Source organism: Camelina sativa, chromosome 4 (genome assembly GCF_000633955.1).
Source record: "Camelina sativa cultivar DH55 chromosome 4, Cs, whole genome shotgun sequence".
NCBI lineage: Eukaryota > Viridiplantae > Streptophyta > Magnoliopsida > Brassicales > Brassicaceae > Camelina > Camelina sativa.
The window spans coordinates 15,832,329-15,856,136 of NC_025688.1; the positions used below are offsets into that span (position 1 = coordinate 15,832,329).

Below are 23,808 nucleotides of genomic sequence, written 5' to 3' on the forward strand. Positions count from 1 at the left end.
TTTTTTTTTATATATATATATATATATATATATATATATATATATATATTATTTTTATTATTGAATTAAATTTATTGTTGAACCCCAATAAAATTAAAATACCGGTAGATTCTTCTCTCATCACGTGTCTCAGATTGTTTTCGCAGAAACATTTTATCTGATGATTAAATCTTCTATCTCCTTTTATTTTTATTTTTTATTATTATTATTTTTGTGATACTCATCAGAAAACTCTACCGATGGTTGTGCTCTTAGTGCAGTGGCAGAATGTAAATTCAATTGTAGAAGGCATCATCACATCAGGAATCGAGTTTCGCTTTTAGGAATTTGGCTAATAGACCAACCAGTTGTGGCTGAATGATTTGAAAAAAAAAATTAATAAAATCATCCTTTATGTTTCTTCTTTAATATATACGTCAGTGTGTCATTTTCTATATCTTTTATTTATGTCATTCACTAATTCTGTGCGTTTAGATCCGAAATTCGCTATACCTATAACAAAACGATGCTAAGCATATAAGTCGTGCGTGTCACAGAAACGATATTGGAATCTTGTTGAACTAAAACAAATATGTCAATAGTAAATGTCAGATGATTTAATCCGAATCTAACGTCATCACAGTGTCGGCTACCAATGTGTTTTTCTCAGTGAAGGCATCACTTAATCATAATCAATATAATCGAGATGAGAGAGTCCTTGTAAAACATATTCCATGTTTTTTTAGATTTTCTATATAGTAGTAATAGTGTAATACTACTAAATATATTACTTAGTATATAATAAGGTGATAAGTAAATGTATTATATATGCTTATTCTGTTACATACAGTTGCTTATTAAGTGAATGTTATTATACCAATGAATTTTTTTTTTGTCATGAGTATTACATTTTTCAATTTTTAAATTCGAATAGTGACTCAAAGACGACATTAATATAAATAATTAAGTTATTCGTAGTTGTCAAACCAATAATGTTATTACTTTAATAATGTCTTAAATAATCTAAACAAGTATCTCTTATTATAATATAAACTGAATTTAATATAAGAGGACAAAAACAAAAGCCAATTCACCAATAAAATATCTGATTATAATTTAATTTACAAGAGTTCATCTTGAGGAAGGCAAGTAGGGTTTAGTTATAAACTGCAAAAGTCTTCTTCAACTCTATCCTTAGAAAGTTAAATTAAATTAGAATAATTCTATTCATAGCCAATAACAATATCACATCACACTTATTTCAATTAAATTTTACAAAGATTACTGTGAAAATGTCCACTCTTGCATATTCAAAAATTGGTAGACCAATCGTTCCATTTTCATAGAAAATTTAATAATAATTGCAAGCAAATAAATAACCTCCCCTATATTATTGTAGCATTTTAATTGAGTTAACCCCTAACATAATTTGAAAAGGCAAGCAAAGCAAAGATTAACTTACAAAAGTCTGAATATTAATCCTGAAACAAAATATATAATTTTTTAATGTGCAGAAAATTTATTAATTTAAATGCACTGTCGTATAGAAAATTATGACACTTAAAATTCAAAGATTATGGCTCCACCTAAAATCATCAATTAATAAAAGACTTGATTGATACAGTGTTCCAAAATGCGATATATCATCTACAAAAATATGTGTTTCGTGTTGAACCAGTCCTCTTTCATATGAATAGTTCGACACTAGTATGAATTAGATATTACTAATCTTACTTTTATTATAACAAAATATATAATAATAAAAATTTGACCTTCAAAAACTGTCTATATATTTCCCCTTTTCGGGTTACGTATCTCTGTCAAAGATTGTCATCACCAATCTACATTGTATATACTTACTTTCAGTATCATATACGTATATATATATATATATATATTCAAAGTAACTTAGGAAAAAAAATGGTGTATAAATCAGAAAAACCAAACCGGAAATTAAAATCAAAGGAGAAGCAAAGGAAAGGATTATGGTCACCGGAAGAAGATGAGAAGCTTAGGAGTTATGTTCTCAAGTATGGCCATGGTTGCTGGAGTACCATTCCTATTCATACTGGTAACTCTTGATAATAAATACCTTTAGATTTAACAAAAATATATATATATATATATATTATGTAAAGAAAGGAAATATGTCAATTTGGATTTTGGAATATGATTAGGAGTTATATACATAATATAAATATTTTAATGGTGGTTTACATAATATAGGATTGCAGAGGAATGGGAAGAGTTGTAGATTAAGGTGGGTTAATTATCTAAGACCAGGACTTAAGAAGTCTACATTCACTAAAGAAGAGGAAATTACACTTCTCTCACTTCACTCCATGTTGGGTAACAAGTAAGCCTTTTAAATTTTTATATGACCATTTTTTTCATCAACATATATAGATTACATACATCATCAAGAAAGATATTATTATTTTGTTTAGAGTTCACCGTTAAGAATTTAAGTAATTATGAGTTTAAGACTTATGTTTATGGTTTAGGTTTTTAGACTTTATAATTAGGAGATAAATTATTTAAACTAGAATTGGACCCGTGCTAGAGCACAGGTTAATATTTATTTTATTTATATTTAATTTTTATTTAAAGTGTTATATATATGATTGTATTATTTGTTTTAAAATTTTTTTTTTTGCTCAAACAAACACTATGCCATGAAATCATACGTTGAATATAACTTATGAAAATAACATCTATTTTGTAAGATCTATTCTAGTAGATCTAGATTTTGACCCAAGGTACACTATAGTTTAAGTTATTTGATAAAAATATTAATTTCTGTTTGTTAATTTTATTTGATTTGTTTAGATTTTAAAATTATATACTGTATTTTTATTGTTAATTATATGAATTAACCTACACTATACCGCATATTAATTATTTTGTTATAGTATTACGTCAATTACTCTAATATTCATATTGTTAACAAAATAATGAGATGATATTTTATCCATGTAGCACCGAATTAATGACATTTTAAGTTTCTAATAATATCTACTCAAACATGTCTAGCCATATAACCCGTCGTGTGATATTTTAATTTGTTGTACACCGTAGAAAAAACTTCATAAAAATCTAAATATATTTTTAAAATTTAAAATGTTTTAATAAAGTTTCTTTTTTTTAGAAATTGAACTACTTATAATATTTGAACTTCTTATAAAGTTTAAATATTATTAATATCTTAAACAGTTATAAAAATTAAATGTTTTAATAATTGAAATATTAATAATCTTTAAAGTTTTTAAAAAGTTCACAAAATAATGAGATGATATTTTACCCGTGTAGCACCGAATTAATGACATTTTAATTTTCTATTAATATCAACTCAAATATGTCCTGCCATATAACCCGTCATGTGATAATTTAATTTGTATATATTATTAAAATTTAAAATGTTTGAATAAATTTTATTATTTTAGAAATTGAAATACTTATAATATTTGAACTTCTTATAAAGTTTAAATATTATTCATATCTTAAACATTTTATAAAAAGATAAATGTTTAAATAATTGAAATATTAATAATATTTAAAAAAAAATTAAAAAATATACATTTGAATTTTTAAAGTTATTAAAAGTTGAAATTCTTTAAAATAAAGAACCATAATAAAATGCATAATTTTTTTAATTTCAATGCCTGATAAATCAAAGTTTCTGCTTATTTGTATTCAGAATCATTTTGGTCTCTTTTCTATTAATATGACTTTGAATATTTGCCTAGTTTTCTTAGGTGAGGTAGGGCATTTTGTATATTTGTTTTATTCATTGGTTGAGCAATATATGTCTCTGTTTTAAAAAATTTTAATTACATCATATACAGAAAAATCATAAATTTTATTAACTAAATATATTAGATAAAAACTTAAAATAATTTAAATATAAAATAAAATAAATGTGAAAGAAGAATCACATATTTTTGTTTTAATTAGGTTGGGAGATTTCTCTATCTTTTCAATATTACCTATAATTGATTTATATGTTACTATAATTAACTAAATCCATACTATTCTTACTTACCAAAAATCATACTAGTATATTATGATACACCTATGTCACAAGTTTATAACTAAAAAATCATAAATATATTTATTATATAGTCTACAATAAATGTCGTGTACTTCCATTTTATCATATAGGGGATGTAGACCAAAACGATGACTTACTATTCTCTTAATACCGATGATGAATAATGATTTTAGTGTATTTTCATGATTATCCCTTTTAATTCCCTTCGTTTTTTTTTTACAAGATGGTCTCAGATATCGAAATTTTTACCAGGAAGGACTGACAACGAGATCAAAAACTACTGGCATTCTAATCTAAAGAAGGGTGTAACTTTGACGCAACTTGAAACCTCAAGAACCCATCAAACACCTTCAATCACAAACTCATTAACTGAAAGATCTTCTTCATCTATCAATCTCGGAGAAACATTTAATGCTCAAACCCCAAGCTTTTCGCCAAGTCTAGTGTTTTCCGAATGGTTAGATCACAGTTTGTTTATGGATCAGTCACCTCAAAACCTTGATGTACCGCAAGAGAGAGGATTCATTGTACCATGTGGACCTCTTCATCATTTAGAAAACAACTCTTCCCCTGATTTGGTACCAACTTCAGATTTTTTGTTGGAGGATGAGATATCTGAGGTCGAGTTCTGTACTTCATTTTCAGACAATTTTTTGTTCGAAGGTCTCATCAACGAGCTACGACAAATGTAATTGTTTGGAGATCCAAGTAAATGGGGTTAAAGTTAATTTAAGTAGAAGAGGATAAGAAGAGTAAATAAATAAATACTTTAATTCGTAAGTCCTTAACTATTTAACTATTCCTTCACGTTTCTTATTTGATAATTATTTTGACCTATTACATTAAGATATTGACTAAAAACATCAATTCTGACGAACACGAGTATTTGATTGGACTAGTCGGATTATCAAACATTGTAAGAAAGGTAGCAAAACTCAGGTCTTAAACAGAGATATCAGATTGGGATGAAATAGTTTGAGCAAAGCAAACAAAATTTAATGTCGGGAAAATTCAATATGAAAATCATCATAAAACATAAATTCAGCTCTATCCAGAAACATAATAAACTAACATCAACAGCAACCTTACATTCCAGTGAAAGCCTTCTTTCCAAAAGAAGAAGAAGAACCAGCTGGGATCACCTTCAACACATTGAACCTCACTGTCTTCGACAATGGCCTGGAATTACCAATCACAGAAAACAAAGATCAAAACAACTACCAAAAAAAAAAAGGATCAACAGAGACAATGTTGTTGGATTGAATCGGATCATAACCTGCATTGGCCAATGATGACATGGTCTCCTTCCTTGACACGGAAGCAAGGTGAGACATGAGCAGGGATGTTTGAATGCCTCTTCTCATACCTGAGAAGAAAAGGATAAGTCAATCTTTTAACATCGACAATAAATATCATAGCAATTCAATAAACATATAGAAGAAGTATGAATGTTATTTACCTCTGATACTTCTTGACAAAATGGAGGTAGTTCCTGCGCACGATAATGGTCCTCTGCATTTTAGCACTGTGGCAAGTACCAGCTAAGATACGGCCTCTAATGGAAACAGTTCCAGTGAAGGGACATTTCTTGTCAACGTACGCTCCTGTTCCATAGAATAAACAAAACACAATCACGCCTGAGAATCTATCTCAAAGATACAAGGATACCGATGCATATTTATTAAAAAACCCTTTCTTCTATTTCATCATACTATGTTTCTCTATATAAGAACACATTCGAATCAGTTCCCATCCTACTAATACAATATCCACTAAATAACATTGGAATCAGGGAAACAGTAATGCAGATACAAGATAAGACTATATAGGGTCAAGACTCACTAAATCAAAGCTTAATACTCTACCAGACAAATAGAAAATGAACGATTTTGAGAGCTATGAATTCAGGGAAACACTAATGTAGATCCAAAATCAAGACTCACTATATCAAAGCTTAAGATTCTAGCAAATGAATTTTTTTTGAAGGCTATGAATCTATCAGGTATATGAAAAAAAACTAGCTCGCAGGGTTCCTAATCTAAAATAAGGAGTTAAGCACTAAACAAAAACCATACCATCAATGGCTTCACGAGGAGTCTTGAAGCCCAAACCAATGTTCTTCCAGAAACGGTTTCCACCTTTCCCAGGTCGCTTCCCCTTTCCAGATTTCTTCGAGCTTTCGATAAAAACAATGAACAATATAAACAACTTGGTAACGCCATTCAAATCACAGTGAACAGAGAGGGAGAGAGAGAAATCGAATCGAGAAATTATACCTAAGGAAGACCTTGGGTTGCTTAAGAAAAGCTTTCTCAGTCTGTTCGGCCATGGTTGAAGCTTAGCTCCCTCGTGAAAAGCTTGAGGCAGTGATGTCGGAGGAGACGAGATAAAGCGGCAGCGACGACTGAAATGAAAACCCTAATTTACAACACACCTTCTTATATATAAGATATTTCTAAGTGATCTATACGATTGGGCCCTTTAACTGGGCCTTCGTATCTAAAAAAAAAGCCTATGGAATTAAAACCCTAAACCAGTCCTAGAGTTCCAGTTGAGTTTGAGTATTTTTTTTTTTTTACATCCTTCTGTTTTTTTTTTTTTTTTTTTGGTTTTGGAATAAATTAAATAGCATCTACGTCTAAAAAAACGAAATACAAAATTTTGGTTAATTTTTTTACAAAAATCAGTTCGAACTTTTGTTTAATTATTTTTACTAATATTAAAATTGTACAACACTTTTTTACATCTAGAAATTTCAAAAGAGGCCCTTTTTTATGAAAAAAAAGCTGTACAAGGTACAAATGAATAACAAATTAAAACACAGTAAAACATGGTTACATAATGACTTTGTATCTTGCTATGTAACCAAATTAAACCCACACCAACCAACTCCTAAGCCACAAATAATCATTTAGTAACCTTCAAAATCCATTGATCACATATAAATCAGAACAATCCAAATAGCTTGGTTGGAGCGGTTCCTGTGGCGCGGTACTTTGCGGCCATTTCTTCGGCTTTGAGAACATCTTCTCCGCGTTTAGCTTCGGCCATAGCTCTCTTCTCTTCAGCTTCCTTGTGGATTCGAGCTATTTTGTTTTTCATTTTCTCTGCGTACTCTGCTTTCTTCTTTAGTAGTTGCTCCTATTACCATTGCCGATTTAAGGGGCTAAATTATAAGAATCTAAAAAGACGGAAAGAATAATAATGAGTTTATACTTTTTAATTACCTCGATCTTTTTTAGCTCAGCTTCTACAGAAGCTTTCTTGCTGTTTTCCCAAGCTCCAACGTACGAAAGCTTCTTTTGAGCTCTGTTCCATTTAGGTTAATAAATTAGATTATATACAAAATATATAGGGAACAAACAAATAAAACAGATCATGATGGTATTAATTAAAACAAATAAAGATTAAGAAAAGTAGAACTCACTTGTTCTCCACTTTGGATTTCTCGGCCTCTTCCCAAGCTTTGATGAGAGAGATCCTCTTATCTTGCTCGAGCCTTACCAAAACAGCATCTTCGTACACACCAAATTATCAGCAAGGAAAAAACAAGAGAAAAGTTAACTATTATAATGCGGTATATACATAAAATTAAACTAGCCGAATCATCTCAATTATTCCCTTTAAAAATATATTTTTCTGATTATGTATCAATCATTATCTAAGTAATTTGTTGTCTTGATTACCTCGGTGAACTGAACCTTCTTTCTTCTCTTCCGCAGGCTCTTCTGCAGCGACGACAACAACAACAACAAAAAAACAATTGAACTATGACAAAAGTAACAATGTTTTGTCAAAAAATTCATTGTTAACACGGCCAAGAAAAAATAAAATTATAAACAGAAATTAAACAAGAAGTAGAACAACAAGTGTTATAAAATATACCAAAATTGTGAACAATAAAAAAAAAGAAATAAAACGAATAATATGAAATAGTTGTATATGAAAATTTAAATGATTTGTTACTTGCAGCGACGACGAGAACAATAGCTTTGGAATCGTCTGACTTCTCCTCCGTGGACGGCGGTGTTGAGTCCGACGCGTTGGTTTTGGGCTCTGTGACCTTCTTCTGCTCCTCTTGAGTCATGTTGTCTTGTGGTAGGTAGCTACGATGTTACGACCGATCAAATATCTGAGAATAATTCTGATTAGTTTCATTGTTATCAGAAGTTCGATTATTTAATAGAGATTTTTGTAAGCATAACTGTAGATACGAAAACTGAGCTGGACTAAGCAATGTCCTGTCTCTCGTTGGCATATGATGACTTTCTAATTTTTTTTCTTAAACGCAAATATTCGTGACAGCAAAAGAAACAAATGCTACTCTTTCCAGTTTATCGTTGTGTGCACGATCATTATTGTTTACACAAAATCCTAAAACGCACCCATTCACCCAACTAATAATGATATTTCAAAAATTTAACCATGTTTTTATTTTTGTGTGTATAATATAATAATTAATTATATAATTATTGATGATGATGATGAAATGTTAGAAATTATTTTCCAGTTTCTCATGTATATTTCTTTTTGGCATAAAAATTACTTTACAACAAACTAAAAAATCTGACACGTTGTGATCACGTTGGCAGAATAAAGGAAAAATGACAACTAAGAATAATATAAACCAATAAGCGAACACAAAAAGCTCACCGGTCATGCACGTACAACCACTCTCCCGATTGGGAAGAGAACAGGTGAATCCAATCAATCACATAAGTCCGGTTACCCTAGGGCCCACCACTTTTCATTCTGCAAGTAGTTTCTGATCAAGTCGTGGTAGATATAGGCACATAGCGATGGTAATATTAATAACATGTTTTAGATGAGGAGGTAATTAAAAAGATCAGCATATTTGATCAAGGTAAGGAGTTTAGGCACTGCATATATGAATAAAATAAGATAGGGTCAAAAAGGGAAATGAATTAAGAAGTTTTTACGCGTTTAAAAAAAAAAAAAAAAAAAAAGAAGAAGAAGAAGACATGCATAGCGATGCAATCCACCGTTTTCTTATATTTTTGTGTTGTTGGGTTGTTTTTCTTTGTAATCCACATTCCACTCATGCGGTTTTCAAACATTCTTCATACATCATATATAGTAATCTTTTAAATAAAAAGTGAAAGTGAAATCTTTTTTATCTATAAATTTTTGGTTATAATTGATAATGGTGGAACTGATTTTTATTTTTATGTAATTTAGGATTAAGATTCCTAAAATTGAACTCTTTTCATCTATAATTAAAAGCAATGGTTTATAATTATCAAAAGGTTCAAATGTAGCCAAATTAAAATAAAGAGAGTGTTAATGTAGGCTCCACTATAAATAAAAGGATATGGAGCCGTTCGTTTTTTCTAATAGCTCTCGCTTATTTTGGTAAAACCATTACACATCTATAAATTAAGCAACTTATTCCTAATCTTTGTTCAACTTACGACATTGACTATCATCTTTGATAAACACCTTTGATTACGTATTCAAACTCTGAATTTTAAAGGTAAGTAATCAGATATTTTTCTCTGTTTTTCAGTAATAAATATAAATCTTATATGTTATATTTTCGATATTAAATAATGGACGATGATTCACTTATTTTTCAGCGATAATTCGGATAAATTTTTGCATATTAGTAGTTTTGGTGATATTAGATTTTTCGGTGATAGAATCACAATCACTCAATAGCAGTGGGACATACTCAGCTCGGGATCCCACACTCAGTAGGGATTTTGTTGAAAACGTGGTTTTGGAGTGCCGGAGGCATAGCACGATTTTGACGGATTTCGGAGGTATTGGAGATGGAAAAACCTCAAACACGAAAGCGTTTAGAGAAGCTATAAAAAAAACCTTAGTTCGAAAGCGGCTGATGGTGGAAGCCAACTCATTGTCCCGAAAGGGAAATGGCTCACCGGAAGTTTCAACCTCATCAGCCATTTTACTTTGCACATCAAAGAAGGTGCAACCATCCTTGCTTCTCACGTAATGTCTATGTTTGTTGCTAGGTTTAGAATTAGCCTCTCTATATATAGTAACTACTCATCTATATCCCAATTATAATCAGAGGTTTAATTGCGATATTCACAAAATAAATAGATATGTAGATACAAAGATTAATTAAGTAAAACCTCTATATAAATTAATAACATTCTGGATCATGATATATTATTAGTTTATTGCTATACAAATTAAACTGAAAAACTAATTTAGGATTGAAGAAATATACTAATTTATTGAAGTACGTATCAGTATATATATATATATTGTATTCTCTTTGGGATAAATAACATTTGGTTTGAAACAAACAGGACGAATCTGAATATCCCATGCTTCAAGGGTTGCCGTCATACGGAGATACAAGGTTTGCTAGTTTAATCTACGGAAGAAACCTAACTGATATTGTTATCACTGGTAAGTGGTAATTAATTAAGCACTCACGAGAAAAATATTAACATACATCATACAATTTAATAGGCATTCGACCTAATCAAATGAATATTGGTTTATACAACCAAACGTTATTCGTTAGGTGACAAAGGGATAATCAATGGACAAGGGAAGTCATGGTGGGCAAAGTATCGAAATGGTGGTTTCAAGTCGATACAAAGACCCATGTTGATCGAGATTGAGTCCTCCAAAAACGTTCAGATCTCGAATATCAATTTGTTTGATGCTCCGACGTGGAGTATCCACCCTGTGTATTGCAGAAATGTCATCATTAAAGATGTTAAAATATCTAATCCTATCGATTCTCCTAACACTGATGGAATCAATCCAGGTATATTGTCTACACAAAACTGATATAACAACATTTTCTATATTATTTCTGTTATAGTTAACATTAGAATAAATGAAATGACCAATCTTTAATTTTATAATAAGAATGTATTAAAGTCTTGAATGTTTATATAAGTTTGCAAAATATTAAAACGTCTGTTTTTTTTGTTACGTAATATTATGAACTAAACTGTCTACAATCAAAATGTATAATTTACCACTGGTTTCACAGATTCTTGTGTCAACACACTAGTAGAAGACTGCTTCGTAATCTCTGGCAACGATGGTGTCGGCCTCAAGAGTGGAATCGCAGTTGTTACGGCAATCCAAATGCTTATGATCCGACGGCTCTCATGCATTGCCCCCAACGGTGCAGGCGTAGCCCTAGGAAGCGAAGTGTCCGGAGGAATTTCAGGTGTAAGAATCGAAGACGTAAATCTATACAACACACAATCCGCTGTCAAGTTTGAAACCGCTGTGGACGGCGGCGGTAACGTTCAAAATGTTTGGGCTCGGAGGTTCATGATCAAGACATCGAAATACGTTTTCCTAATGATTGGATCACACAAATCAGTACCAAGAGGTGGATACACTATTTCCAAGTCCAAGCCGATCGTTACCAATATCAACTTCCGAGATATTAGGGCTGAGAATGTTACCACCTCGGCGAAGCTCCAAGCGATGAAAAGCAATCCTTTTACGAGTTTATGCATGTCGAATGTTAGTATATCGCTTTATCCGAATGCGAGTAAGCAGCAGTTCCATTGTGTGGATATCGTCGGAAAATCGAAAAGCGTTACGCCGCAGCCGTGCAGTTTGTTACCGGATACGGGACTTCAGTTTGGGTGTACTTTTCCGACGGAAAAGATTTGTATTGAGAATGTTGTATTAAAAAGATGCCGTGCTCATATTTCCTAGATTAGGATATGCAACGTGCGCGGGTTTATGATTTATATAATCCATAATGTAAATATGAAAGAACTAAAATGTAACATTTGTATATAAGAATTCAAGAAACCCAAGCGTTCATCTTTTTCGTTTTTGCTGACGTTCAATAAAATTTGTAGAAGACAAATTATGAAAAATTAGAAATTGCAAAGAAATATTAACTAGATCCAACATACAGTCTTATATCACTTAATATTATCATTATCAGCACCAATCAAGAAGTCATAAGAACTTTTGTAAAAGTTCCATGCAGTCAACGTGTGTAGTGTGTATATGTATATGTATGTGTAGCGTGTATATGTAAAAGTGTGTAAATATTAAAATCTATCAAAAACTGTGTGCAAAAGCCAAAAGAAAATAAGATGTGGCCAATTTCTATGGCTAAAGATGCATTATTCTAAAGTTAGTCAACGTGTGTAGTGTGTTAATAAATATGAGTCCTAACTAATAACTTTGTTGAATATAATTCATGATACTTTTTATTATTTTAGGATTGTTTCTCAATTACCATTGACAAATATAGTAAAGAAAATTAAATCTTAAACTTAAATACTTTTTCAATTTTCTCAATGATATAAAATCCATACATTTAATAACATATCTCTATAATTGATCCCAAAAAAAAAAATTAACATATCTCTATAAATGTAGTGGTCCAAAAATAAAGTTGGTAAGAATCAGGTCAGCAATGAGAGTCCTGATAATCCCAAGAGGTTTAATTGTAGAATTCCAAATTTAGAACTGTATTCTTGTAAAGATGGAAAAGAAATCATATGATTTTATTCTTAAATGGATTATATGAGATAAATTGGTAGTCTTTTTTATTATAACTTTCTTTTTTATATACTCTTTGGTTATTTTCTTAGGAAAATTATTAATTAAAATATTACAATTGGATTTTTTAAAAATTTGTACATAATTGCAATCGGAAGATAAATGACTATATTCCATAATGTGCTTGGAAATAAATCTATAAATATATATGAATCTCTCATGTTATCTCTCGCAGACAATTAGACCAGAAGGAAGACATATTTCTCTGTTCTTTCTTTGGTTCTTTTTTTTTTTTTTTGATTACTTCTTTGGTTCTTAAAGGTTAAAGTATCTTAAGGTAAACAACAGATTCTTCTTCTCATTTTTCCTCCAAAATAATATTGTCCTAATTTACTTGTTTGTCGTAAACTTCTTTATATCCGCTAATAATTTGCGTTACTGTTCGTTATCAAATCTATAGAAGATCAAATTACCTAAAGCAATACATCACGGAAATATTAATTTGATTAATTTAAAATTTCAATATATCATCGTCAGTTTTAATCATCTATGCGCATGTTTGTATGTTGTGTAGATGATTAGGCCGGTGTTTGCTATACTAGCCATTTTGGCTATATTCCATTTTCTGGCAATTGAATCCCGGGGTCACCGGAATTTGGTGAATTCCAAGATTGAGTTCCAAGCGTTGAGATGTCGGAAACATAGTGCAATACTGACTGATTTTGGTGCGGTTGGAGATGGAAAAACTTCTAATACAAAAGCGTTTAAAAAAGCCATAAGCAAGCTCAGCCAAATGGCAACCGATGGCGGAGCTCAACTCGTAATTCCTCCCGGGAAATGGCTTACCGGAAGTTTTAACCTTACCAGCCACTTTACTTTGTTCATCCAACAAGGTGCTACCATCCTTGCATCTCAGGTAAGTGTATGCTTAAATCCGTTTCATTCATATATTTAAAAACCAGTAGTAACCAAACAATAGTTTTGTATCAGTTTTTGGTTTAGGGTTTGATGGATCCGAGTTAAACGTCTTTACATTTCATATACCATATCAATGCTGATTTGACCAAATCAAACTGTTCCTAATGAATCAAATTTAAGTCTAATAGAGGGCTTTGACGTTAGAACTTAGAATTATTTTCTGTTAGCACCTCTCCCTACTTGATACACATCTTAAATGCATTAAAACGAGTGTATGCATTATACAACCGTCCGGTTCGGTTCCACCTATATAACTGTTTTGACAAACACAGGACGAATCTGAATGGCCAGTGATCGGTCCATTGCCATCGTACGGGATGGGAAGAGACGGAAACGGAGCCGGGAGATTCAACAGTCTCATCTCCGGTACAAACTTAACCGACGTGGTTATCACCGGTAAGTTTCCAACACAATCACACTACACACCATGCATGTTGTCAGATTATATAATCAGAAAATTTCCGATTCTGATTTTGATTGTTTTTCTTGATTATAAAGGCAACAACGGGACGATCAACGGACAAGGACAGTATTGGTGGGATAAATTCGAAAAGAAGCAGTTTAAGGTGACAAGACCGTACTTGATCGAGCTCTTGTTCTCTAAAAAAATTCAAATCTCGAACATCACATTGATCGATTCGCCGTCGTGGAACATTCATCCGGTCTATTGTAAAAACGTCATCATCAAACACGTCACCATTCTTGCTCCCGTCACTGTTCCTAACACCGACGGAATCAATCCAGGTAATGTATTATCCTACGTGGCAATATTATTATCCTACGTGGCACATTGTTTCATCCTCTGTTTTTGTGTGTTTTAAATAAGCGACTCTGTTTCTTGATTATCCAGATTCTTGCAAAAACACATTGATCGAAGACTGTTACATAGTCTCCGGAGACGACTGCATCGCCGTGAAGAGTGGTTGGGACCAATACGGGATCAAGTTCGGAATGCCGACGAAGCAGCTCTCTATCCGACGGCTCACATGCATCTCCCCAAAGAGCGCAGGAGTAGCGTTAGGAAGTGAAATGTCCGGAGGAATCAAAGACGTTAGAATCGAAGACGTCACTCTAATCAACACAGAATCAGCCATCCGAATCAAAACCGCTGCGGGGCGTGGCGGTTACGTAAAGGACATTTTCGCTAGGAGGATCACAATGAAGACGATGAAATACGTTTTCTGGATGAATGGAGACTACAACCAGCACCCTGACAAAGGTTACGATCCTAAGGCGTTTCCGGAAGTTACTAATATAAACTACCGTGATATGACGGCTGAGAACGTGACGATGTCTGCGAGTCTCGACGGGATTGATAAAGATCCGTTTAAGGATATTTGTATTTCGAATGTGACTATGGAGTTGGCGGCTAACGCTAAAAAGGTGCAGTGGAATTGTACAAATGTTGCTGGAGTTACGAGCAGAGTTAAGCCGCAGCCATGCAGTTTGTTGCCGGAGAAGAATGAGGACTGTGTGTTTCCGTGTGATTTGATTCCGATTGAGAGTGTTGTCTTGAAGAAGTGTTTTGTTTAGAGTCAAGTCTCACAGATTAAGATGAGATTTAAAAACTATATGAAACTATATAACAAAATATATAAAATATAATATGATATGATATTTTCCATAAATTCAGAGAATCAAGCTAGCAACAAAATCGAAGACTGAATGATTAAACACTGATGAAACCAAAAACAGATCTTTGATAATACAGAAAAAAAAATCCAAAAAGAAGAATTTAAGATTGTCACTTCTTTTCTTGTTTCTCAACTTCAGCAGCTCTCTTGGCTCTAGCACCAGCATATCTCTTGTTCGTGCTCTCTAAACGGATCTTTTCATAAGCATTGAACGATTTCATGTCAGAGGTCAGCTTCACAAGCTCCGTTGTTGGCCTCTCGCAGACCATATCTGATACACAAACACAAACGAAGAAACTAAAAGATTAGAACCAAATTTACTCCAATGATTAAGACCAGTAAAACTATCTTGGAACTTGGAAGAAGTACCTTGGCATTATGAGCACCACGCGGGAAGATAACCAACTTAGCCTTGTAGGATTTTAGCCTCTGGAAATTGGATTGAAGACCTTCTAAAGATCGGTTCTTGCGATGATGGTCAAGAGAATAGGAGCCAACTTCTTGGGGATATCAGCAGCCTAAAGTTGATTAAAAATAAGAAATTAATAACAATCTGAACAATATCCAACATGAAACAAAATACAAAAGCTATAAAATGAAGAACAGAGAGATATTACAAACCTTGAGCTCTTTCAGAGTGAATTCTTTACCGGTTCTGATCCTTGATGTTGTACTTAAGAGTCTGACCTTGCACAACAGGTCGGAAAGTCTGACCATGCACTGGGACGGGGGAAGATCTTCACAGCCTTTTTATGCCTCGCTGAGTAAGCAAAGAGAATATAGTGTTAACTTAGTGAAACATCAAAGTTTTTTCACTTCTTTTTGAAGTGTCATCCATTGGGGATGACATTGTTGTGCTTCATTTCTTCACCACAATCTGCAAAAACAATAACAATGGGCAACATGTGAATTCATGCATTTAAAAAAAAAAAATACTTAGGCTCAATACTCAATCAAATGACGTAACACACTGCAAATTTAAGACACCTCAACAATGCTATATAGCTAATTAACATCAAACAAGCAAAACGTATAATAAATAAGGATCTAGAAAACGCTTATTAAAATCAGTACTACATTAGGGAGTTTTCAACATCATCAAATCAATGAAAAAAAAAACACATGATGACATAATAGTCTTACTGATTAAAACTCGGAATAACGCAATAACGAATGAGCTAGCACAACACATGAGATCGAAGTAATAAAGAGAGGATCACAAAAACATTACACAATTAGCAGATCGAATACAGATGATGAGTACAACACAATCGATGACACGTAGAGATTAAATTAAAAAAGAACGTCACTCACACGTAACAAAGCCCTAGATAATTTTCCGCTAGGTTTATTATATATGTTAAGATTAGGCCTGGTCTTAAATGGGCCAAAATAAGATAAACCTATTTGAGAAGATCTTAGATACTTAGACTCGGTTAAGGTTACCAAATAAACCGATCAGTCTCATTTGTTTTGGCAATTTCCCCGATTTCGTTATTAATCGTACATTTATCAGTCTAATTTCGTATGAAAACAGATTTCGAGTCGGATAATATTTGTTTAGTTCATGTGTTGTTGATCCAATTTTTTCAGACTAAACACTCTATTTACTCAAAACAACATATACTTTACTTTCTCATTCCAACATTTAGTTATACAAAAACAAACACATCAAATAAAAGCTGGACATGGAAGATGCACTGAAAACATATTTTGTATACTTAAAAAAAAAAAAAAAGATTACATCATGGTACAAGCATGGGGATTATCATCGCTAAACATGGAAGCCGCGATCTCATCGCCGGCCACCGCAACAGAGTAAACCGCAGGAGTGTGGACACCACCGGTGGGATCCGTACGATGTGCGTCAGAGTAATAGTGGTTGGTCACATAAGAAGGATATCTGTAGAAAGAAGCAAAATGGCTATTACCTAACCGGTATGGCCACGGTTCAGCCGCTTTACCGGCCCGTCGTACCGCTTTCAATACCTTCTTCTCCTCTAACCGGTATCCTCGAGCCGTCACTTTTTGGGTTTTCATCTCCACTTCTACTTCTTCCACTCCTGCATGTAAACCAATAATAACCAGATAAATTAATTAAAAAATCTGACCATGTGAAGTAACCGGAAAGTGATGTTCGATTTTAGTCGGTTCTTTATGGTTTAAGATTTGGCTGAGATGTTTAAATTCAGATATATGAACCAAACTCTAATCTTAATTTTGCTAAACTTAATTAATCTGTTCTTAAAATCTAAGAAAATAAAACAAAAACATATCAAACTAAACAAATCTAAAACTTAAATTGGTTTGAATTTGTAAGATATTGATTAAAATCACAAATACAATGAGAACCGACGACGTTATAACGATTCATGTATTGTTTTCAATTGTCAAAACTCAAAACAAACCAAAATACGTATGAGCGAGCACTCTCACTACTTAGATTGAGCCAAAAGAAATATACTAAAACGCAAAAGCTTTCAATACCTTTAAGCTTGAGCAGAGTCTTCCTAAGCTTAGACGCACATCCTTCACAATCCAAGTTTGGAACTCTTATCTCCACTGCCATCTACAAACTCACATTTCAGCTATACATATATGAATTATAATCGAATGACAATAAGTAAGAAGAAAGGAGTGAGATAGATACTCACAGACATGATCTTATCAACTCAATTCAAGCTTATAATACTTAGTTCTAGAGAATGAAGCAGTGTGCTCAAAGGCTCCTAAGTGTGTATGCCTATATATATAGGTGGATTCTGTATATGCACTGTGAATACAGATTAGTATTTTCATATTTTATTATAGTATATGTTATAATGGAAAGGGTTCTTGGGTTGTGAAATAGGGAGACAAAGGAAGAACACAGCACGCGTGAAATAGTAACAGAAAAGGTGTGAGTGTGAGCTTTCGGTTTTCTTCTCTGCCCCCAAATCATATCGCTCTCACTCTCTTCCAATCACTTGTAATTAATATTACTTTCTAATACTATTAGTTAGGCATCGCCTTATCTTATAAAGAGTATATTTAGTTGATATTGATAACGGAACAAGAAACAGTCCCTACTATAAAGCAGATAAAATGAAAATCCGGATTTACGCAAAGCTTTTGTGAACTCCTTCACTTTTTTTTTTATTAGTTCAAATATCTTATCATGTTTTAATATATACTTTATAAATGAAATAATGTCATTCGAAATAATTGAGAAATCTCATTTAGGAAAATAACAAAAATCGAGAAACCTATATACTAAACTATATTATCTTTTTTGGTTTTGTTAAGTTATTAAGTGCAGTTTCTTGAAGGCATCATGATGAAATAATTCGATGAAGTAAATTACGTATCAAAGAGTGTTTCGATTAACTCAATTAAAGGTCTTAACGATACGGGTTCGGTTAAAAATTTAGATACTTGACTTTCATTAAAATTATTTTTAACTTTTTACCTCATATATGAAACTATTCAACTTTTTGTGAAAGAAAAGAATGTAAAAAGCAAGAGCGTATAGTCTTATTTTTGATATAAAGTTGTGAATTGTGATTAAAGGTAGGGACATGGATAGTTATTAAGCATGAGCTTTAATTCAAAAAATGTCAAAGAGGGTGGACACTCCTAAAAAGATTTGTTAATCCATAATTTTCGATTTATTTGCTTTTTTCTTCATCATTATGTTTCCATCTAATTAAGAAGAACCAAGAAGATGATGTGATATTTGCAAGTGACGGGTACAAGTTCCTAAATATATGAGACCTAATGGTCCTCTTTTATTTTGGGACAAATAGACCTAATGATCCATTAACTTTGAAGTTGGTTCTGAATATTAAACACTAAAAAAGATCTCAGTTGAACCCTTATTGAACAGTGAACTCCGACCAAGACAGCTCTACAATGTAAATGTCATGTCGTAACCAGATCGTCGACAGTACTATATGATATTAGAACAATATCACTTAAAAATAGGAGTTAAACAACATTGGTCCATTTTCTCGAAATGACCACATGTGTACTCCAATCCAATGTGCTTTATTGTGGTCCAAAATAATGCTCGGTTTGTTAGTTGTTGCCACTCTTTTGAAAAAAAAATTATGTTTAAATATGAACCTAAACCGGGAAATATGAACCTACGTCTATTATTTGATTGGTTTGAAATAATTACGATATGATGTCCATCTTCTGATCTTAGACTCTCTAGGCAAATTATATAAACGTTTAATTCGGGCTTGGGCTTGGGCTTGGTCCCGGAGTTTGGCGACGACCTATAGGCCTTAAAGACGTTTACACTGTTTTTTTTTTTTTTTTTTTTTCCCGAAATTCACCTAATCTATCTAGTACTACTTTTGAAGAATTTTATTGAACCATCATACATTTAAAATCTTACAGTTAAATTAACTTTTCCAAGTGCGTTTTGCAACAAACTCTATCGTTTTTTGTTTTTTTGTTTGTTTACGATCTAAATGATCTAAACATTTTTGTATAACTTATATAAAAGAGCATTTTCTAGTAAAAAAAGAAAGAAAACATTTAGACGAATTGTACTTATATGTCTCCCATTTCACCTAGAAACTTTAAGCATTTATTCCTTTTTCGAGGTATACAAATAGTATAAAACCTTCAAAAGTCTTTGCAAACATTAAAAGAGTTTCGTTTTTAATTTAACCAAACCTTTTCTTGTTCTGGTTCACATGATTCTCTCTGTCCCTTCCTTTTCTCACACAACAAAAAAAAAACTCTCTTTTTCTCTCTCTTACCTCTCACCTCTCTCTTCTTCATCTTTCGTTGATTGATTTATCAAATCAAATTTGGCATGCAACAGCAAGGAGGAGCAATGATGAGGAACTCGCCGTCGTATGTCTCTGGAGCAACGCATTCTCGTAATTTCGACACCATCTGGTCTCCACTTGTCAAAACCGGCACCAGTGCTTCCAGCCGATCCTACGCCTTCTTCTCCCTCTTCCTCTTCCTCCTCCTCGGCGCGTTCCTCTCCACGCGCCTCCTCCTCGACCCCTCCGTACGCACAGATCACTTACTATAATTAGATTTCTTGTTCTATTACATCAAAAACGACGCTCCTTCTTGTCGTTTTGCTCATCACGATATTTTTTTTGCCACGTCGGACTTTGGTAATTAGTAGTGGGTGCTAAAAAAAAACTCTTTCGCGCCTAATTTGTTGCGTCACCATCACTTTTTGTCAAACAAGTTCACGGAGCGTTCAACACGTGTTTTACACAGGAGCTTTACTAATCTCACGTGATCGTCTTTAGTCAATAACTAACTATCCCATCGCTGTTTTGCTAAACGGCTTCGTTTTGTAGGTTCTGATAGAGAAAGAAACGGTGACCGTGACTCAGAGAGAAGCTACCCAATCCCCAAAATACCCTCAGTCGACTAAGCCAGTTACGGAAAAACCAACTAAAGAGTTCACGCTAAACTGCGCCGCTTTCTCCGGCAACGGCACTGTTAGCTGCCCAAGGAACAGTTACCCGACGAGTTTCCGATCCAACGCCGGAGAAGACGAATCAGATCGATCTCCGTCTGCCACGTGTCCCGATTATTTCAGATGGATTCACGAGGATCTACGGCCGTGGGAGAAGACCGGTATCACGAGGGAAGCCTTGGAGCGAGCCAATGCCACGGCGATTTTCCGGTTAGCGATCATCGACGGTAGGATCTACGTCGAGAACTTTCGTGAGGCTTTTCAGACGAGAGATGTGTTCACGATCTGGGGCTTCGTTCAGCTACTACGGAGATATCCGGGAAAGATTCCGGATCTCGAGCTCATGTTTGACTGCGTTGATTGGCCGGTGGTGAAGGCGGCTGAATACTCCGGTGTTGATCAACCTTCTCCGCCGCCGTTGTTCCGGTACTGTGCTAACAACGAGACGCTCGACATTGTGTTTCCCGATTGGTCCTATTGGGGATGGTAATTGCTTCACCACTGTATTTTTAGATTTGAGTATATGACAAAAATGGAACCCTATATATTGAATGTACTTGGTAGCTTAAGAAGTAGCTGTGAGGGTTGTTTAGAGAATGTAGAATGCATAGGTTAGAGATGAGAATTGCATTGGTTTTGTAGGGCTGAGGTGAACATAAAGCCATGGGAGAGTCTATTGAAAGATCTTAATGAAGGGAACCAGAGGACTAAATGGATCGACAGAGAACCTTATGCTTACTGGAAAGGGAATCCAACGGTTGCTGAGACGAGACTTGATCTCATGAAATGTAATCTCTCTGAGCAGTATGACTGGAAAGCTCGTTTGTACAAGCAGGTACTTCACTCTATGCTGATATCACGTTGTTCTTGTTCTATGATGAAATTAGTTAGAGAGTCTCGGATTGATCACCCAGCCTTTCTAATACTGAATCTAATAGTGAAAGATGTCTTAAAAATCATCTCAAATACGTATTGACATTGAGTAACTTGAGTGTTACTTGTATTGACATCTTGTTGGCATTGTTATGGCTGTACAAGCATTTGTATCTAAACACTTCTATTGGAGAACATTAGCAGTTGATATTGTTGGTTTTGTTCTTAATGGTTGATGTACTAAGGTGAAAAAATTGGGAGTCTTGGAGTTGTGATGTTGGTGAATGTTTATATGATGCTTTTCTATGGGCTTAATTTTGGTGTGTTTTTTGTAGGACTGGGTCAAGGAATCAAAGGAAGGTTACAAGACTTCAGACTTGGCGAGCCAATGCCATCACAGGTAGTATACATAATACATTTTTTAGAGGAACCTTTACAATTCCTTTTGGTGTTCTAAGAAGTGGCTTATGCAAAAAAAAATTGTTATGCAGGTACAAGATTTACATAGAAGGGTCTGCATGGTCGGTGAGCGAGAAGTACATTCTGGCTTGTGACTCGGTGACATTAATGGTGAAACCTCATTACTACGATTTCTTCACACGAGGTATGTTTCCAGGGCACCATTACTGGCCTGTCAAGGAAGATGACAAATGCCGCTCCATCAAATTTGCCGTTGATTGGGGCAACTTGCATATGCGAAAGGTATGATATTTATTTAAACAGAGTATCAGATTAAACTGCAGCTGTGTTTACTGGCTCTCAATCTCGGTATAATCTAATAATATCTACACCGAGAACACACACACATGTCCATTGATTTCAATCAACCCACATTAGGTAGTGAATCCCCTTGGCTTAGTTTACTGGATTTAATCTCTATCAGCTGCATATGATGAATCAGACGCACCTTTATATGCATTTCATGAGTGTTTGGTTGAGAATCTGGTCTAAGTACTCCTAATGTTATACTCTCAATGTTATTTTGTCTTACAAGGCACAAGACATCGGGAGGAAGGCAAGTGAGTTTGTGCAACAGGAACTTAAAATGGATTATGTGTACGATTACATGTTCCATCTCTTAACCCAATACTCTAAACTCCTCCGGTTTAAACCCGAGATCCCTCAGAACTCCACCGAGCTCTGCTCAGAGGCAATGGCATGCCCAAGGGATGGAAATGAGCGGAAGTTTATGATGGAGTCACTCGTGAAACACCCAGCTGAGACCGGTCCTTGCACCATGCCGCCTCCTTATGATCCGGCTTCATTTTACTCGGTTCTAAAAAGGAGACAGAGTACAACTAGTAGAATCGAACAGTGGGAGAGCAAGTACTGGAGGAAGCAGAACAAGACCGGTTCGTAAAAGTAGTTAGGCGTATAAAGTTTTGGTCTGTAGAGTAAAACCACTTGTCAGCAGAATTGTATGAGTATTATCTAGAAAACGTACGATCTTTATTTTCTTTCCCCTTTTTTTTGGGTAGAAATTCGTTTCACTGTTTTAAAATATTAACGAATGTAGTATTATGTCTATAATGAATTCGACGATACAAGTTGTAATCGGTGATAGAAAGTGTACTGTATAATTTTTATAAAAGAAATGTAACGCTAAAATGTTAGATTTATCAAATGAGCATCAGCTATTTCATTGCTAGATGGTGGCTTAAGCAATACACCGTTTGATTCCGATAATTAACCCCAATATTGCACGACTAATAATAAGAAGATATTGATGGTAGCACGATGCAACACGAGTAGAGACTTAACTTGTGTAAGCCTACCTGTCCCACTAAACGGTTGGTTTGTTCTCTGATTACAAAAGATGACGATGTAATATAGATGCATGTGTTAAGAAACTCATTCAGCTTTATCCGTTTTGGCAGGACGCTTTAGTTGTCAAATTGGTCACGACGTATTAGATGAAGAGCATCTTCAACAAACGACGCAAAGACAACACCAAGAAAAAGAAACTCTCCTTTATTGTACTGCAATAATCTCTTATCAACTTTATTTCCACTTTTGTAATTTAACTATACCCTTCACCAGCATGTGCTCTTTTAACCATGAAAAACATATGAAAAGTAACTTTTGAACCAAGAACCAATAGAGAAAGCAAATCCACTTGCCTAACTTTAAGACTCGAATCGATTCGATCAAGATGGTGTTTGTTGTGTGTTTTAGGGGTTTTCGAGGAAATGCTGAGCGACAATGCGGCGCTGAATCTTACCGGAAGCAGTTTTGGGGAGGTTATCAGTGATGAACACTCTCTTTGGCACCTTGAAAGCTGCCAAATTCTTCTTACAAAATGTTTTAATGTCCTCTTCTGTCACAGTTGTTCCTTCTCTTGGAATCACCGCACAATTAATCTGATA

At 33.9% G+C, this 23,808-nt stretch overlaps 6 protein-coding genes and 2 pseudogenes across 7 annotated transcripts in view; 4 read left to right on the forward strand and 4 right to left on the reverse strand.

Moving 5' to 3' along the window:
- Nucleotides 1,820-4,977, forward strand: LOC104780715 (transcription factor LAF1-like). Its single transcript, XM_010505236.2, has 3 exons — nt 1,820-2,050; nt 2,206-2,335; nt 4,254-4,977. The coding sequence occupies exons 1-3, from the start codon at nt 1,900-1,902 to the stop codon at nt 4,720-4,722; spliced, it is 750 nt and encodes a 249-aa protein (XP_010503538.1). The 5' UTR covers nt 1,820-1,899; the 3' UTR covers nt 4,723-4,977.
- Nucleotides 4,966-6,451, reverse strand: LOC104780714 (40S ribosomal protein S11-1). The gene is made up of 5 exons (XM_010505235.2): nt 6,307-6,451; nt 6,106-6,206; nt 5,490-5,634; nt 5,307-5,396; nt 4,966-5,209 (listed from the first exon to the last, which is right to left on the reverse strand). The coding sequence occupies exons 1-5, from the start codon at nt 6,357-6,359 to the stop codon at nt 5,116-5,118; spliced, it is 483 nt and encodes a 160-aa protein (XP_010503537.1). The 5' UTR covers nt 6,360-6,451; the 3' UTR covers nt 4,966-5,115.
- Nucleotides 6,735-8,341, reverse strand: LOC104780717 (remorin). The gene is made up of 5 exons (XM_010505237.2): nt 7,997-8,341; nt 7,717-7,758; nt 7,458-7,545; nt 7,258-7,339; nt 6,735-7,171 (listed from the first exon to the last, which is right to left on the reverse strand). The coding sequence occupies exons 1-5, from the start codon at nt 8,115-8,117 to the stop codon at nt 6,977-6,979; spliced, it is 528 nt and encodes a 175-aa protein (XP_010503539.1). The 5' UTR covers nt 8,118-8,341; the 3' UTR covers nt 6,735-6,976.
- LOC104780718 lies at nt 8,267-11,732 on the forward strand (annotated as a pseudogene).
- LOC104780719 (probable polygalacturonase) lies at nt 12,758-15,086 on the forward strand. The gene is made up of 5 exons (XM_010505239.1): nt 12,758-12,857; nt 13,095-13,436; nt 13,771-13,894; nt 13,997-14,242; nt 14,349-15,086. Exons 2-5 carry the CDS (start codon nt 13,095-13,097, stop codon nt 15,029-15,031), a joined length of 1,395 nt encoding a protein of 464 aa, XP_010503541.1. The 5' UTR covers nt 12,758-12,857; the 3' UTR covers nt 15,032-15,086.
- LOC104783919 lies at nt 15,243-15,982 on the reverse strand (annotated as a pseudogene).
- LOC104780720 (heavy metal-associated isoprenylated plant protein 20-like) lies at nt 16,739-18,076 on the reverse strand. Its single transcript, XM_010505241.2, has 3 exons — nt 17,787-18,076; nt 17,620-17,701; nt 16,739-17,195 (listed from the first exon to the last, which is right to left on the reverse strand). The coding sequence occupies exons 1-3, from the start codon at nt 17,790-17,792 to the stop codon at nt 16,873-16,875; spliced, it is 411 nt and encodes a 136-aa protein (XP_010503543.1). The 5' UTR covers nt 17,793-18,076; the 3' UTR covers nt 16,739-16,872.
- LOC104780721 (protein O-glucosyltransferase 1-like) overlaps nt 19,718-23,808 on the forward strand; it is a 4,770-nt gene continuing 679 nt past the window's right edge. The window contains exons 1-6 of one of the 2 annotated variants that reach the window (XM_010505243.2): nt 19,718-20,143; nt 20,448-21,055; nt 21,212-21,404; nt 21,778-21,842; nt 21,934-22,144; nt 22,437-22,487. In XM_010505243.2, coding sequence (XP_010503545.1) covers nt 19,940-20,143; nt 20,448-21,055; nt 21,212-21,404; nt 21,778-21,842; nt 21,934-22,144; nt 22,437-22,487 — 1,332 coding nt within the window. In that variant the 5' untranslated portion in view covers nt 19,718-19,939. Of the gene's footprint in view, nt 20,144-20,447; nt 21,056-21,211; nt 21,405-21,777; nt 21,843-21,933; nt 22,145-22,436; nt 22,999-23,808 lie in introns of those variants that run through there. The other variant, XM_010505242.2, reaches the window with a different exon arrangement.

Excerpts from the sequence above, each read along its gene's own strand:
- LOC104780715 (XM_010505236.2), top strand. The coding sequence starts at position 1,900 with ATGGTGTATAAATCAGAAAAACCAAACCGGAAATTAAAATCAAAGGAG. Across the intron at positions 2,051-2,205 it reads TACCATTCCTATTCATACTG|GATTGCAGAGGAATGGGAAG; the intron begins GTAACTCTTGAT and ends TACATAATATAG. Across the intron at positions 2,336-4,253 it reads CACTCCATGTTGGGTAACAA|ATGGTCTCAGATATCGAAAT; the intron begins GTAAGCCTTTTA and ends TTTTTTTACAAG.
- LOC104780719 (XM_010505239.1), top strand. The coding sequence starts at position 13,095 with ATGATTAGGCCGGTGTTTGCTATACTAGCCATTTTGGCTATATTCCAT. Across the intron at positions 13,895-13,996 it reads AACCGACGTGGTTATCACCG|GCAACAACGGGACGATCAAC; the intron begins GTAAGTTTCCAA and ends TTGATTATAAAG. Across the intron at positions 14,243-14,348 it reads CACCGACGGAATCAATCCAG|ATTCTTGCAAAAACACATTG; the intron begins GTAATGTATTAT and ends TTGATTATCCAG.
- LOC104780714 (XM_010505235.2), bottom strand. The coding sequence starts at position 6,359 with ATGGCCGAACAGACTGAGAAAGCTTTTCTTAAGCAACCCAAGGTCTTC. Across the intron at positions 5,397-5,489 it reads TTTGTCAAGAAGTATCAGAG|GTATGAGAAGAGGCATTCAA; the intron begins GTAAATAACATT and ends TTTTCTTCTCAG. Across the intron at positions 5,210-5,306 it reads GTCATCATTGGCCAATGCAG|GCCATTGTCGAAGACAGTGA; the intron begins GTTATGATCCGA and ends TGGTAATTCCAG.
- LOC104780717 (XM_010505237.2), bottom strand. The coding sequence starts at position 8,117 with ATGACTCAAGAGGAGCAGAAGAAGGTCACAGAGCCCAAAACCAACGCG. Across the intron at positions 7,340-7,457 it reads AAATCCAAAGTGGAGAACAA|AGCTCAAAAGAAGCTTTCGT; the intron begins GTGAGTTCTACT and ends TAAATGGAACAG. Across the intron at positions 7,172-7,257 it reads CTGAGCTAAAAAAGATCGAG|GAGCAACTACTAAAGAAGAA; the intron begins GTAATTAAAAAG and ends CAATGGTAATAG.
- LOC104780720 (XM_010505241.2), bottom strand. Across the intron at positions 17,196-17,619 it reads GACTCTGCTCAAGCTTAAAG|GAGTGGAAGAAGTAGAAGTG; the intron begins GTATTGAAAGCT and ends GTTTACATGCAG.